The sequence below is a fragment of the Trichogramma pretiosum genome, unplaced genomic scaffold (genome assembly GCF_000599845.2).
Source record: "Trichogramma pretiosum strain Unisexual culture from Peru unplaced genomic scaffold, Tpre_2.0 scaffold82, whole genome shotgun sequence".
NCBI classification, from domain to species: Eukaryota; Metazoa; Arthropoda; class Insecta; order Hymenoptera; family Trichogrammatidae; genus Trichogramma; species Trichogramma pretiosum.
Window position 1 is genome coordinate 356,449 of NW_019640889.1, and position 13,427 is coordinate 369,875.

The 13,427-nt window shown below is 32.5% G+C and overlaps 1 protein-coding gene across 4 annotated transcripts; it reads right to left on the reverse strand.

Annotated features, from left to right (window-relative positions):
• Nucleotides 1–15: 15 nt before the first annotated feature.
• Nucleotides 16–12,866, reverse strand: LOC106650074 (phosphatidylinositol 3,4,5-trisphosphate 3-phosphatase and dual-specificity protein phosphatase PTEN). 4 transcript variants are annotated; one of them, XM_014367862.2, is made up of 10 exons: nt 12,515–12,865; nt 10,106–10,241; nt 9,839–10,037; nt 9,630–9,759; nt 9,282–9,560; nt 9,051–9,196; nt 8,818–8,978; nt 8,468–8,746; nt 8,229–8,388; nt 16–1,933 (listed from the first exon to the last, which is right to left on the reverse strand). In XM_014367862.2, the coding sequence occupies exons 1-10, from the start codon at nt 12,562–12,564 to the stop codon at nt 1,914–1,916; spliced, it is 1,560 nt and encodes a 519-aa protein (XP_014223348.1). In that variant the 5' UTR covers nt 12,565–12,865; the 3' UTR covers nt 16–1,913. The 4 variants fall into 4 exon arrangements, with proteins under 4 accessions (XP_014223348.1, XP_014223347.1, XP_014223346.1 ...); XM_014367861.2 differs by lacking the exon at nt 16–1,933 and adding an exon at nt 2,251–5,187 and having other exon boundaries at nt 12,515–12,866; XM_014367860.2 differs by lacking the exon at nt 16–1,933 and adding an exon at nt 5,252–6,292 and having other exon boundaries at nt 12,515–12,866.
• Between the last annotated feature and the right edge of the window lie 561 nt (nt 12,867–13,427).

Sequence of the window (13,427 nt, forward strand, 5' to 3'; positions counted from 1 at the left end):
AATTTGCTAGCATACTTCATTATGCAAAAAATAAACCTTTAGGTAATTTTTATTATAAAATTTAATTTTTTATATATCTAAGTATTACACATCAGTGGCTTTTCATTAAATCTTAAAAATGTTGAAACCAAGTAGCGCTGTGGTTACTCCATCTGTTTGTTTTTTAAAATGTTGCAGAAAGCTCTAAAAATTATAGTTTTCATTTTTAATGACTATATTTTTTTCAATTAAATTGTAATTTTTTTAATTATAGTAATCGTTTTTCATTATGATTCCAACGAAAAGTTTTTGTGCAATAAAAATTTGATTTTCATTTATCAACAACTACTTGAAAACAAACACAAAAATTCCAAATACATGAGTATTGCACTTGTGCCTTCTAATTTCATCATTCCGAAACAGCAAAGGAACGATTTTGTATCAAAATTGTACAAAACTTCAACAATCAATTACTCGTTTTTTTTTATCATAATATCCATAATATCACGAGTATTACTTATAAACTACCCCGCTCAAACAAAGGCGTGGATCGAAATATTAATAACAAATGTTTTTATCGTTAATTTCATGGAAACTACTTTTCTCTTTCTTTCGCCAGTACTATAAAATTAAAAATCTATTTGCATCGTCACTAAAAAATTTGTATAAAACATTTTTTTTATTCACAAGGGTACCGAAATGCTAAACTTGATACTCGTTGGAAAGTTTAAGTTTAATATTACGACTTCTGATCAAAATAAAATTTTATGCAGTGAATAATAAAAGTTTTCAATTACTACACTAAATACTGGCGAACCACGTGGTTACTTTTTCAACAATTTTTGCTTGGTTTTTTTGAGATATGATGTACGAACGTAACAATACAGTTAAATTGGAGCATTTAACATCTAACGTACTTCCATCGGGCAAAAAACAGTTATGGTTGCAAGATGCGTCGTATACGATAGACAAATACAATCACGAACTACATGATAATCATTAATATTAATTTATAAATATAATATGAAAAATCGAGGAAATATATTTAATTGTTTTTTAAACATAGAGGTACTAGGCATTTTATGCGCGCTTTGAACAGAGCACGTGCGTCAAGTTTCACGCACGAATCTGATTGGAATTCCGTGAAACTAAAACTGAGGATTGGCCCGCGAGTGCTAAAAGAAATTTAAAGCTTGCCAATTTTTCAATTATTTTTCAATTATTTTTCAAGGAACTCATTGTAATTAAAATGAAATATCTATGCGCGAACATGTTTAGCATATACATCGTACAAAGTAATTTATTATTCAGAGCTTTCGTTAGCATTTCATAAGCAGGTACACGTCAAAAATTTATTTTTAAAACACTTTCTACAAAAATCTTTTTTTTGTATACTTACACAAAGAAAAGGCCTGTAGTAATAATTGCTACGTTCGATAGAAATAGTTTCAAAGAGTCAAACTATAGTGGTTTTTCGCCATAGAATACTATAATTTGAACTTTAGCAATAAAAATAAATAAAATTTGATAAAGATTACTACATTCTATACTACAAAACCACCACAGGTTTATTCCGCAAAATTTTCCTAGCTTGCATAGCAATTTTCACTATAGGTCTCTCTTAAGTGTAATAATAAAAATATACGCGCGATATAATAACAATAACGCTATTATTATTATAATGCATTGGTTAACGATGATGCTGATCGCCGGCACCGATAATAACGACGATAAATTCGTGTATAACAATCACAATGTGCGCTCACAAAACAGTACTTCGTCATCTCGCCATACACAAGTTTTTGATTTTTTTTTTTATAATAAAAAAAGAATATCATCACTACGATCGGAACGTATGTATGTCAGCACTGAAGACCTTTTTCGGCGCCTTTTCGTTTATCTAGCTGTTGATAAGCAATGCATTTCTTCCTGAGTCACAAGTACGTTGATTCGCCTGCAAATAGAGATAGATGTTTGTCAGTCAGAGTTAGGAATTTAGAAATTTAAATGAAAAAAGAAGAGTTGATAATGGATAAAGGAATCATTTTCATGAATCCTTTTAAAAACAAAATAGGGACCATCGTTGAAGATTTGTACTTAAATTATAATTTCTTTATATTTATTTTAAAATTGAAGAACCAAAAGTAAATTTGAAACGAAAAATCAAATGCCACGATTAAAAATGTAAGAACGCACTTTCCGTTCAAAATATAACTGATGAAAAAATAAACGTACCCATAAAATACAAAGTGTAATAAAGTATTTCAACAATTGTTGCCAACATTTGTCATTCGTTTTATTTCTTAATATTCAAAATAAATTACATGAAACAACGCAATGGTCGTTGTCGTCAAAAGATGCTGTCGCTCGATAACAAATTAAATCATTTATTTTTAGGTAATATCGCAGGTATAATACACAGAGAGAAATGAATTACCCCTGATACCAAACGCGAATATAGATGTTTCACATCAAAAAGTTTGCTGGTTGTTCGTTACGGGCAAAAATTGAGATTTTACAATTATGCTAAAATAACTGCAAAACGTGTTAAAAATCAACATTATGCGTACACAGGCATAAAAAAATCTTTCACGCCCTCGCGGATCTTCGCTATTTATTATATGTACCTTAAAATATATATATATTCATATGGTATTTAAATATACATTACATACATTTTCTTTTCTAAATTATCAATCTTATTATTTTTTACTAATTTGTTATTTGCAATACAGCTTGTCGCACTAGTATCCAAGACGTACAAATAAAAATATACTATTGTATCAGCAAATAATTATGTAACGCACTTCTCTACTTTATTTATTTACAAAGAGACAGAAACACAGACAGTTTCGTACAAAGAATAAGCTCCTACATTTATTAAAAAGTATCCTTTCTTTCGTTCATCCATTTCTCGCGTTTATACCAAGACCCGATTGATATTAATATCAACTAAATTTGTACGGAAATTTACATTTTTTTTAAACGATTCGCCCAGCGTATAAACGAGAAAAAATTACCAAATATAATTTGTAGTGTTTACGTTTACTAGGTCGGTGGTATATCATTGATGCAATTTGAAAATTAAATAAAGAAAGTAACGGCGAGTATTTGTAAAAAACGTATTTTTTTAAAAACTGAGATTAAATAGAAGGATTTTCAGATTTTTCACTAAATATTTCTCGTATATGAATTTTTATAATTACATTTACTATAAATCTCAGGACTTAATATTGATATAAATGACAAACCACAATTGTTCAGAGTTTGAATAAATATGTTTCATTAAATGTATACTCGAATAATCAATTGATTAATTTCAAGCCGAGGGCAGTTGTACAAGAAATTTTCTCGAATGCTCAACAAATAATTCTAATTCCTTTTGTCTTTATACTTTATATTTATTTAGCCTGAATATCAGTTTTTTTGATTGAAGATTTTATAATTCGTATTATTATGAATTCAGTATAAACTGTGTTCACTCGAATGTTCCTTAATTTACTTTCATTTTTTATTGCTTTCCCCTTATTAATATTGCTTCAACCTGTCATATAATGTCACCAGATAATTATTAAAAAATTCTTTTTTAAGGTTTTCTGAACGCTCTGAATAAATTAATTTTTCAAAAAAATGTATCAGGAAAATTCGGAAAAATTCATACATTAATTTTAAACATTTTTTAAATTATTAACTTTTTTGACAAGTGCTCCCATTTCTATGATTTAAATCATTTACAGACCTTGTGATTTTAGAAATCGCAGAGTAAGCATATGAAGAAATAAAGTTTCAATTGTTTAAAATTAATTAAATTAATAAATTAAATTGTTTAAAATAAAGAAAAATTGTTTAAAATTGATTAAAGAATAAGCTTGAATTTTTGCAGAATTTTTCTGATAAATTTTTGGATCAATAAGTAAAAAGTTTCCAAAAAACCTTAAGTAAGAATTTTTAATAGTCATCCAACAATATTTTTTGGCCCATTGAAGCAATCTGAAAGGAGGGAGGAAGGCAAAAAATAATAATTTTAGTAAATTAAGGGACACTATAGTGTTATTTAAAATTATTTTCGTTTTAATTCATGTACAAGATGAAGTACATGTCATGATATTTTTTTTATCAAAATTGAGCGTATTTAAAAGTTCCCAATGAAAACCTAGAAATAGGACGAGTTAATTAATTTCTAATCTAACTGTCCCAAAACAATTCATAGGAGCACGTCGTTATTACACAATTAATTAAAAATTTTACTAGGTTTTATGATCGTTTACATCTAAAAATATCATCAAATTTTAATTTTAGATATGGAAATGTGGTTAAAAATCGATTGAAAATTAAAAATCGGCGCTTCAACAATAAAAACTACTCAGCTCTTTTAAGATCTACACGATTAGAATTTACATCTTTAAATTGTAAAATAAAGTTAACATTAGTTATCATCCCGTACAAGCTCGTTTTTAGTTTTCCCGCATTTTCGACGCCTTTAATAAAAATATATACATTTACATGGTAGGACAAGATGGAATGTTTTCGACGCACACAAGTAATATTTTTATGATTTTACTGTTGAATTACATTACTTATGTTTTTATAAAGAGATCATTTTAATCATTTGAGGGCGAAGATGATCACTGTTCATAACAGTGATCCATCGACTTCGTTCTCTAAAATATAATTTTTGAAAACAAAAAAAAAATTGAAATACGTGACTAGAATTTCGTAAGTTTTCCATCCAATATGATTTTGCACTGCATGAATTTACTCAAAAAGGCTTGAAAATGTGTGAGTTGCATAAATCACAGGGTTGATTCTCTTATTTAAAACACTCATACTACTCTTCATTAAGTCACATTGACGTTCTGCAAACTATGTCTTAGAACGTAACAGTTATTGTAATCTATCATGCATACCATCACAAGTTTAAAATCTACATTTGGATAGTTACATTATATTGACTTTTACATTTTTCTTTTCTCTTACGACGTTCTCCGCATATATATAGAGCATAATACGAAAATAGTTTGTTATCTATAATACATTCTTTCACGCTCTCGATTAATGTTACATTTCTAAGCGCACAATCAATAAAATATATAATCATAATTAATTTTACACGAAAAACGCACGAAGCTGATCCTCTTCTGTCTCAACGCAAACCCATGACTGTGAATTTGGGTAACCTTCCTCTTGGGATACGCAAAATTTGTTGAACTTTGGAAAAAAGAGGAAAATAGTCATCGAATAAGTACTCTCAAAATAAATGTCATTGTTAAGACATATAGAAAAAAAATGTATCGGTTACTAATTACTATATGGCATGAGCAGTGTTATTAACGATGATGTGTTTTCAACATCAACGATTCTTTAACGTCAAATTATTTACAAATATATCTTTCTCAGCTAGCACAAGTAATACATGTTTGGCTCAAGTTCTCTTTTTGGATTGTCTTGAAAAATTATCTCGTTAGTTGGATGAAAAAAGAATCGTCTCAATTTTTTCCGTCCGGAAGTTGGTAAATATTTCGTTCGCACGGTGATATAGCTATTCATCTATTTTAATCATGCAGTGTTTGCAAGACCATGCTTTAAAAAACATTGCACACTAATGAATTATCGCGATGCTTTGGTTGTTCATACTTTCATGAGATTTACATGAATGATCGCGCTAAGTGCATATCGAATGATTGGAGGTACGTAATTTTCTTGAATGCTTTGTTCGTTTGACCCGATTTGTAGTGAACATAAAATGAAATGAAATTCTAAAAACTATGACAAACATCATCATACATATATTATATGGCTACATAAATATATAGGCTATATTATCTAAATAATGTATATTATAACTGCAAGGACATTTTTCTTATGAGTGTATCTGCATTTAATATTGAACGTTATGGTGAAAAACTGTAATCGATTTCAGTTATATGTATGTACAGTTTTGAGGCATGTCTTCAGGAAAGTATTATGCCGCGTGAAATTTACATCATAGACAATTCATTGGGTGACCAGTAAATCGCATCGACGTGACAGTATTAGTATTATAAGTATCAGGGCAACGCACGGATGCATAAGAATGGAACAAGTTATTCAATGATTTTTGTTGTTGTTTTTTCTCTCTCGATCACAAGTATAAATCCATAAAATCAGTTTTTCAGTGTAAAAGTTGTGTTTCTCTCTCGGAGAAGTCGCTGTAGTGCTCGTTGCAAGACTAGCAGATGATGCCGCAGCAGTATCGGAGAGCTTCACGACACGTCGATCATACCGCCATCCGTGAGGAGCCTATAACGCCCAACGCGTCCACGATCCATGTCCACTGCGATAATAGACACACAAACGTAGGTTTTTTTCTCTTTAAAAGTTCTCAGAATTATTTAAAACTTTTCCTCAAAAATCCAACTGCTACGCAAGAAAGGTAAAACAATTTCAAATTCCAAAAGAGAGAAAGAGAGAAAAGTACAGGAAGATTTAAATATACAAACGCAAAATCAAACGAAAAAACAATTTCAGGATAGTTCAAACGACGGGTATACTGCGAGCTTACTGGGGAATTCACGCTTTAAATTTACCATCAATACGCGTTGTTGATACAGAGCGACATGTCATGGTCCTCATGCAGCAACAAACTCATTTTTCACAAATTATCAACTGAGAGCTCAAGAATACAACAACAAAATCTGAGTAAAATGTAATGGTAGAGTGTGTACTATATGGTATGATTCAACAATTGTGTATAAAGATGAAGTATTAAATAGTCAGAAAAAATTCACATGCTCTAACATGAAAAACTTCAAATGGTAAAAAAAAACATCTTTCAAGGTTTAAAGCTGATTTTTATCAATTAATGTTTTAATAACATAAGCCATCAGGATAAATTGCTTCTCGAATGATCAAGTGCTATATATGTCGTTATATATGCACATTGTTAAAAAAAAATTTTTTATACATAGTCAGTCAGTCATATAAAATTATCCAAATACAATTTGTATAGCTATATATACATGGTCAATGGGGAAGCAATTCATACGATTTTTAACAATGGTATATACAGCACAATTAATTATAAAAAATTGCAATTACATTTCATTCAAGCATTTCACTGAGAATTCATTTATAGACCATAATTTTGTGTAAACATATTCAATGTTAATTGGTTCAACAATCGTGATAAAAATAGAAATAATAATAACAGCATTTCTGAAATAGGACTGATTGTATTTGGTAGCTAACACAAAATAAATTTGTTTTCCAAAGAACAAATTCTCAATAGTTTTTGAACGAATAGTTCACTATTAATAGTGTTGACTTTTTGTGAAGCCCTGTGATAAATATATTTGTTCAGTCATGCATTCAAGTTGTTAATAAAAAACGCTTAAGGTATAAACTATTCTTAGGCGTCAAAAGAAATAGTTCTTTGCATTTAATACCAAAAAACTATTTTCTCGTATGGAAAATATAATTATTATAATGAGAAGCAGAAAATTTTTGACTAGTGGGCTATTTGTCAAAAGTTTTTTTTTGGTGTTCAACAATCAAAAACTCATTTTCATCATGCAATTGATTATAGCCATTTTCTAATTTATATGTCTGTAATCGTGTATGTTTTGCTTGTGAAGACGCGTCCGAACATATCCGAAAAATAAACTTTTGAAATCATAAGAACTCTTTACTGCTAAGTAAATGTTCTGAGCTGTGATTTTAAAATCCAATTTATTTGAAAAAATAATGAATTTTTTCGCGTATCAAAACTTTTGAATTAATAAAAATTATTAAATTCAATGAACATTATATCTAATTTAAGTACAATGAAGATGTTTTGAATAGGTCTAGAATCTCACAGATAATTAATAAAAGTACTTCTACATTAAGTAACCAAAATTTGATGTCAACTATTGTTCAGTGTGTTAAATTTTATATCGTTACAATGACTGATTCTCTATATTTAGCCTATTTTATGGTACGATCTTAATAGCTCGAATTTTTTCGACTATTAATGCTCATAAAGTTATGTTAATTGATAAAAAATGAGAAAAAAAAATGTTATAAACATTTAGGCGTTTTTTCTTTGGTATTGAATCTATAAGATGGCAAATCGATAAGCAAAGTTATATCGGTTTGACAAGCTTGACTTTTCATTTCCAATGATTTTGGTTTTGGTTGCGGTGAACTTTTCGTTCTTTTCGAGTGTCGATGTTGTGTTTTGTTTTTGTGTTTGTGTCCAACAGAAGTAGAGGGTTCTTGTGTCAACTTACCCGATTCCCAACCATCCTCGTCACCAGTTGTTTCACATTCGCTACTGTCAGCTTCGCTAGATTCACTGTCTTGATTTTCCCCCACATTCTGACCCAGATCAGTTTCTGTCATATTAGTAGTTCCATTTCTGACAACTACTCGATCCAACACCACTTTTACCTGTGAAATTACATTGAAATTGTAGATAATTATTATAACGTGATTGATTTTTAAATAAAATAAATATTTGAATACTTACTTGGAAGTTATGTGGGAATATTTTATTGGTTTTGTCTTTGTGTGCCTTGTCTAAATTCCACTTGTCAATGGCAAGAACAAGACTATGTGGGTTAGAGCCTAAACTTGCCAATGAACCAGTTCTAGGCCTTGGATGAACCATTGACATTGAACTAGCATCACAGCTTTGTGCTCTGGTGGTTCTTTCTGTTGGTTCAAAGCTATCACATTCGCTTCCATTTTCTGCCTTATATTCTTCAGTAACAAAAAATGTATTGAACCAGAAGTGGAATATTTTTTCCTATAAAAAATTAATTACCATTTAGAAGTTAATTGATCAAAGTAAGTTAACTGTTATTTAATTGTACTTACCTTTCGCTTCATTTTAGGCACATAATACATGTCTACCTTTAAATCGCCTTTGACAGACACACTGCTTGGTAGTGTAAAACAAAGTGTGTCAGAGTTTTTTGGTGCATCATACAAAGGTGAATGATATATTTTTCTCTTGTTTTCAGTTATCACAAATTTATCTTCAAACCAAAATATGAAATTGTAAAAATTTTGTTACCAAATGACAAAGAAGAAAAAAATTTTGTACTTACAACCCTGGCCTCCATTAAATGCAGGTGCAGAAGTTAATATAACTTTTCGAAACAATAAGGGTACAGGTTTATAAGGAAAATTGTCTTTGACAAGGCTGGAGAAGTAGTTAACATACCTTCTCTGAGATGGTATTGTTACCCCTTTCCTAAAAAATTTAAAAGTAACATGATATGAATGAAAAAATGATCAAACCATTTGCTTCACAACAATAAAAAGTATTTGAATATTACTTGTCATGTGTTCTTTCTGTACCGTAATAACTAAGAGCATCTGTGGCTGTCAAACATTGTTTACTGTAAAGAAGGTAGCAAGAAATCATTACTCCAGTTCTACCTTTGCCAGCTTTACAATGTACTGCTGCTACATTATTTTCATGCTCAGTGAGCCACGAGTGCACATCTTCACAGAAAGGCTGAATTAAATCCAGTGCAGGTGGATTATGATCATCAAATGCATATGTTGCAACTCTTTGTTTAAATTTTCTAACATCATAAGATCTTTCTGAACATCTAAAAAAAAATTTAAACTTAATAATTTTTGTTAATTGACTCATTGACATATTAACTTTCAGGACTTACAAATTGTAAATTTTGTAATGATCCGGATGTTTGGCTTCCAAGAATTTTACAACGTCATCTATATGATTTCTGTAAACACCTTCCAATTTTTCAGCTGGATAGCCCATGGCAATTAAATTATTCTTTATGTCTGAAAAAAAGTTAATTGAGTATGTTTCATTTAAAAATAATCCATGAATTTAAAAATGAAATATTGCTATAAATCTTACAAGTGAGATCAAGATCAAAGCCATCTGCTGTAAAGCGTTTCCTTTGTTTACTGACCAATCCCTTAATAGGATTTGTCATTTTCATATTACTTATTGTGTTAGACATTGCTGGTTGATTTTGCTTTTGTTCACTATTTTCCGAAACAAGTAGTTCGTTCCCACTCTCTTCTTCTTTGATATTTTTAGAGCTTCGTCTTCCCTATTGATAACACTACATTAAGAAATATTTTCAAACAATAAAATAAGTGACAAAATTTAGATACATACTCTTTTATGAGTTGTGGGAACACACAAACTCGAATCTTGTGTTTTGCTTTCATCAGAACCAACATCGATGTTTTGCAATGAGGTTGATGCACGTTCTGCAATCTTGCAATTTAAACGATTGGTACCTGTAGGTTTCCTGCAGGAAAAGCATATACCCATCAATTCGCAGAACATAGGTCTTGCTTTTGGTCTTTTTCATGTGTGATAACAAATGAATTAGCCTTTGAAGGCTCTCAAAACTGCACCACAGTCTCTAATGTTAACCAAATTGTCTATTATGACTTTTTTAAAAGAGCGATAGATGATTGCACTGGCAGGAGTTGAAAATCTTCATCAAGAATGAAGCACTAAACTTATTTTGATATTTATGCAGTAATGAAACTAGGCTGTAGATGACACTTAACTATACCACTATTAACTTTTATACTTGTAAAATGTCTAAAAATTTTTTTTAATTAAATCTACTAATGATTGAATTAATTAATCACAGATAATTTGATCGTAGCAGTAGATAAAAAATGCTAATTTTTGCAAATTTTCAATGTATTATTAACATAGGTTACTGTATACAAATCTCTTTATCATTAATATCTAAATATCACGTGCTTGTGAATAAAACACTATTCACTTAGCACACTTGAATAATAATGTTTTTTCTAAATAAAGCACAGGAGTTCACACAAGTTTCCCTTCAACTGTTTATGAAAAACTAATTTTCATTGATTAATGGTACAATTTTGATGGATGAAAGCATCACTGTGGTTGACACTAGACGATGAACATCTCAATTACACACAAGCGAATGATGATGACGATGGCGATGATAATGATGATGATTAGATATCCTGTTGAAAAAGAAATGACAGCTGATTACAGAGTATATTATTTTACTAATATGCTTCGTGATTATAGATTAGTAAGAATAACACCTAAGTTATATACACATAAATGAGTGCGTGTGTACGTGTGTACCGTGATACTCTATGATGATTTTACCCTCGTTCCTTTCTCAAATGCACGCTCAACCGCGACGAGCGGAAAAAACCTGATGTCCCAAAAAAATAATCATTTCGTGAAGGAAGCTCCGATTACTTTGCCAAAAAAGGAAAAAGTCAGAAATGGCGATCGAAGCAGCAAATATGGGGCACGATATAATGCGTGCAATTAGACAAAAGCGTCGCTCGATTATCGATCTTTGGCAGCGGCATTTGCAAAATCATGAATAAGGTTATAACAATCTAGTCGAGCGACATATCTATTGTGGCAGAATCATAGCGCAGGAAAGCGAGCGTGAGGCAATTCTTTTTTTTGTTACTTTTTAACTCGAGACGAGAGAAGAGAGAACACGTTCAAGCGCGAAATTCAACGAAGCAATCGCTAGTCGCACAGCACAATATAAGTGTCCGCGTAGACATCGTTATCTTGTCTGCTAGAGTGTCCAAGTGTATCCGAGCAGTCAGCAGATCTAATTGACGTATACGACGAGGCACACTGATTAGATTTTATAGGTTCTTTCGCGCGATTCTCGCACGAAAATGGTCATTATTTCGTTGCTTCGCTACTTCTTTTTTATTACTTCTCGTTTTTTTAATTCGCACGTTGGAGGAAAAAAGATAATACCTCGATAGCACACGGAACAGCTATTGAGAAGTAATCGCCTCGGCTCTTTTTCGGCACGACTGCACTTATGCTCGATGGTATATAATGTACAGCACGGGCAGAGAGTACAGTAGCAGCCAAGCCACTGTGCTTTGTTCTAGAGCAAAAACGGCTCTGGCTAACCGTACGAGAGAGACAGCACATAAAATCTGCTTGGCAGTCTATGTCTATATACACTGTACGCGTTACGTGCGATATATACAGATATATATAGGGCACGTTAACGAGAAAAGGTAGGATATATGAATTCTCATTCGAGCTTCGGCTGTCGTGTACATGTATGTACGTGCGGAGATGCGCGCGCATTCGCACGCGAATATTGTAATGTGTATACATGCACGCTCTCTATCCCCCCCCTCCTTCAACGCGCGCACACACGGGCAAATATATTCGCGCTGTATGTATAGTGATTTTATATACACACTTGGACCAGCAGAAGACGTCGCGCGGCTCGACTCGCGTGCGCCGTGTGCGCGACGTGACGGCAAAGTCACTAGAAATGGAGCAGGATGATTCGCGGCTTTGTTTTGGACTTTCGAATGTGGCTGCTGCTGTCTAGTCTGTCTGCCACGCTATAGTATACGAATTCAATGCGGGAGCATGATTCTCGCCTGTGTATGTATGATTAATGACAGATAACGGACGTTTATAAAGAAACGTATTTTGCACCTACGTTATAAGTCGCGTGTGAACGTGAAAAAATTGCGGTATTGATGGCAGAAATGTGAAAGAGTCGAGAGCAAACTGTACCTGACGTTGGTGTTGACATTGCGGTCGATGATACTATGAAAAGCGCCCATGGTTTGTACGTTATTACGTTTGTATACCGTCGAGTCTGTAATTTATCGGTCTATCGTCTTGTGCCCTGAAACTTGCGGGTCTATTCGACAAAAAAGGGGGAAAGAGGAAACTTTTTCAGCAATGTCAATGATACTTGCGTCCAGTGCGTCAGCTGGACCCGATCTCGTGTGCCTTTTCTCTCTTGCTCGTTGCTAAAAACCACGATGGAAACCGAGGTTCAAATTTCCCTTATAATGTCTTTCTGTTTCGAGTGCCGACTCGAAAGTGTCATCGGCGAGCGGAAAATTGAATTAATTCGGCGAGGGCCAAGCGTGCCTTTTACACTTTACAGTGTGTAAACATAAATTGTATTACGAGTATATTATTGGAGCCTCTCTCTCTCTCTCTCTCTCTCACTTGCTCTCCGGCTGTGTTTGTGTGCCTCTTTCTTAGCCAAAACATCTGAAATATACGCATATACAATATACATACGTATTATAAGTGCGAGAGGGGAGAAAGAGGCGAAAAGAGAAAAGAATAGCGAGAAAGAGAGACAGAGAGAAGAAAGCTATCCGCGTCATTACAGAACACAAGTGTGTATATATATATTCGCTCGACACACGATGAGCCGCTACGTTCAAAAAGAGAGTCGACTCTCCCGCAGGCTATTCTCTCTCTCTTTCTCTCGTATATTAGCGGCAGCAGCAGCAAAAAGTGACCGTCGCCGTCGCCGATCTCGAGACTCTACTAAATTTCACGTTACGCACGTGCAGCGGCTGTGAAAATATTAGGCTCCTTTTTTTTGCTCTTCGCGAGAACGCATGATAATAATTTTTTGCTGCCCTACTCTCCGCCGACTCAGCCGACTCGGCCGAGAGAGCGA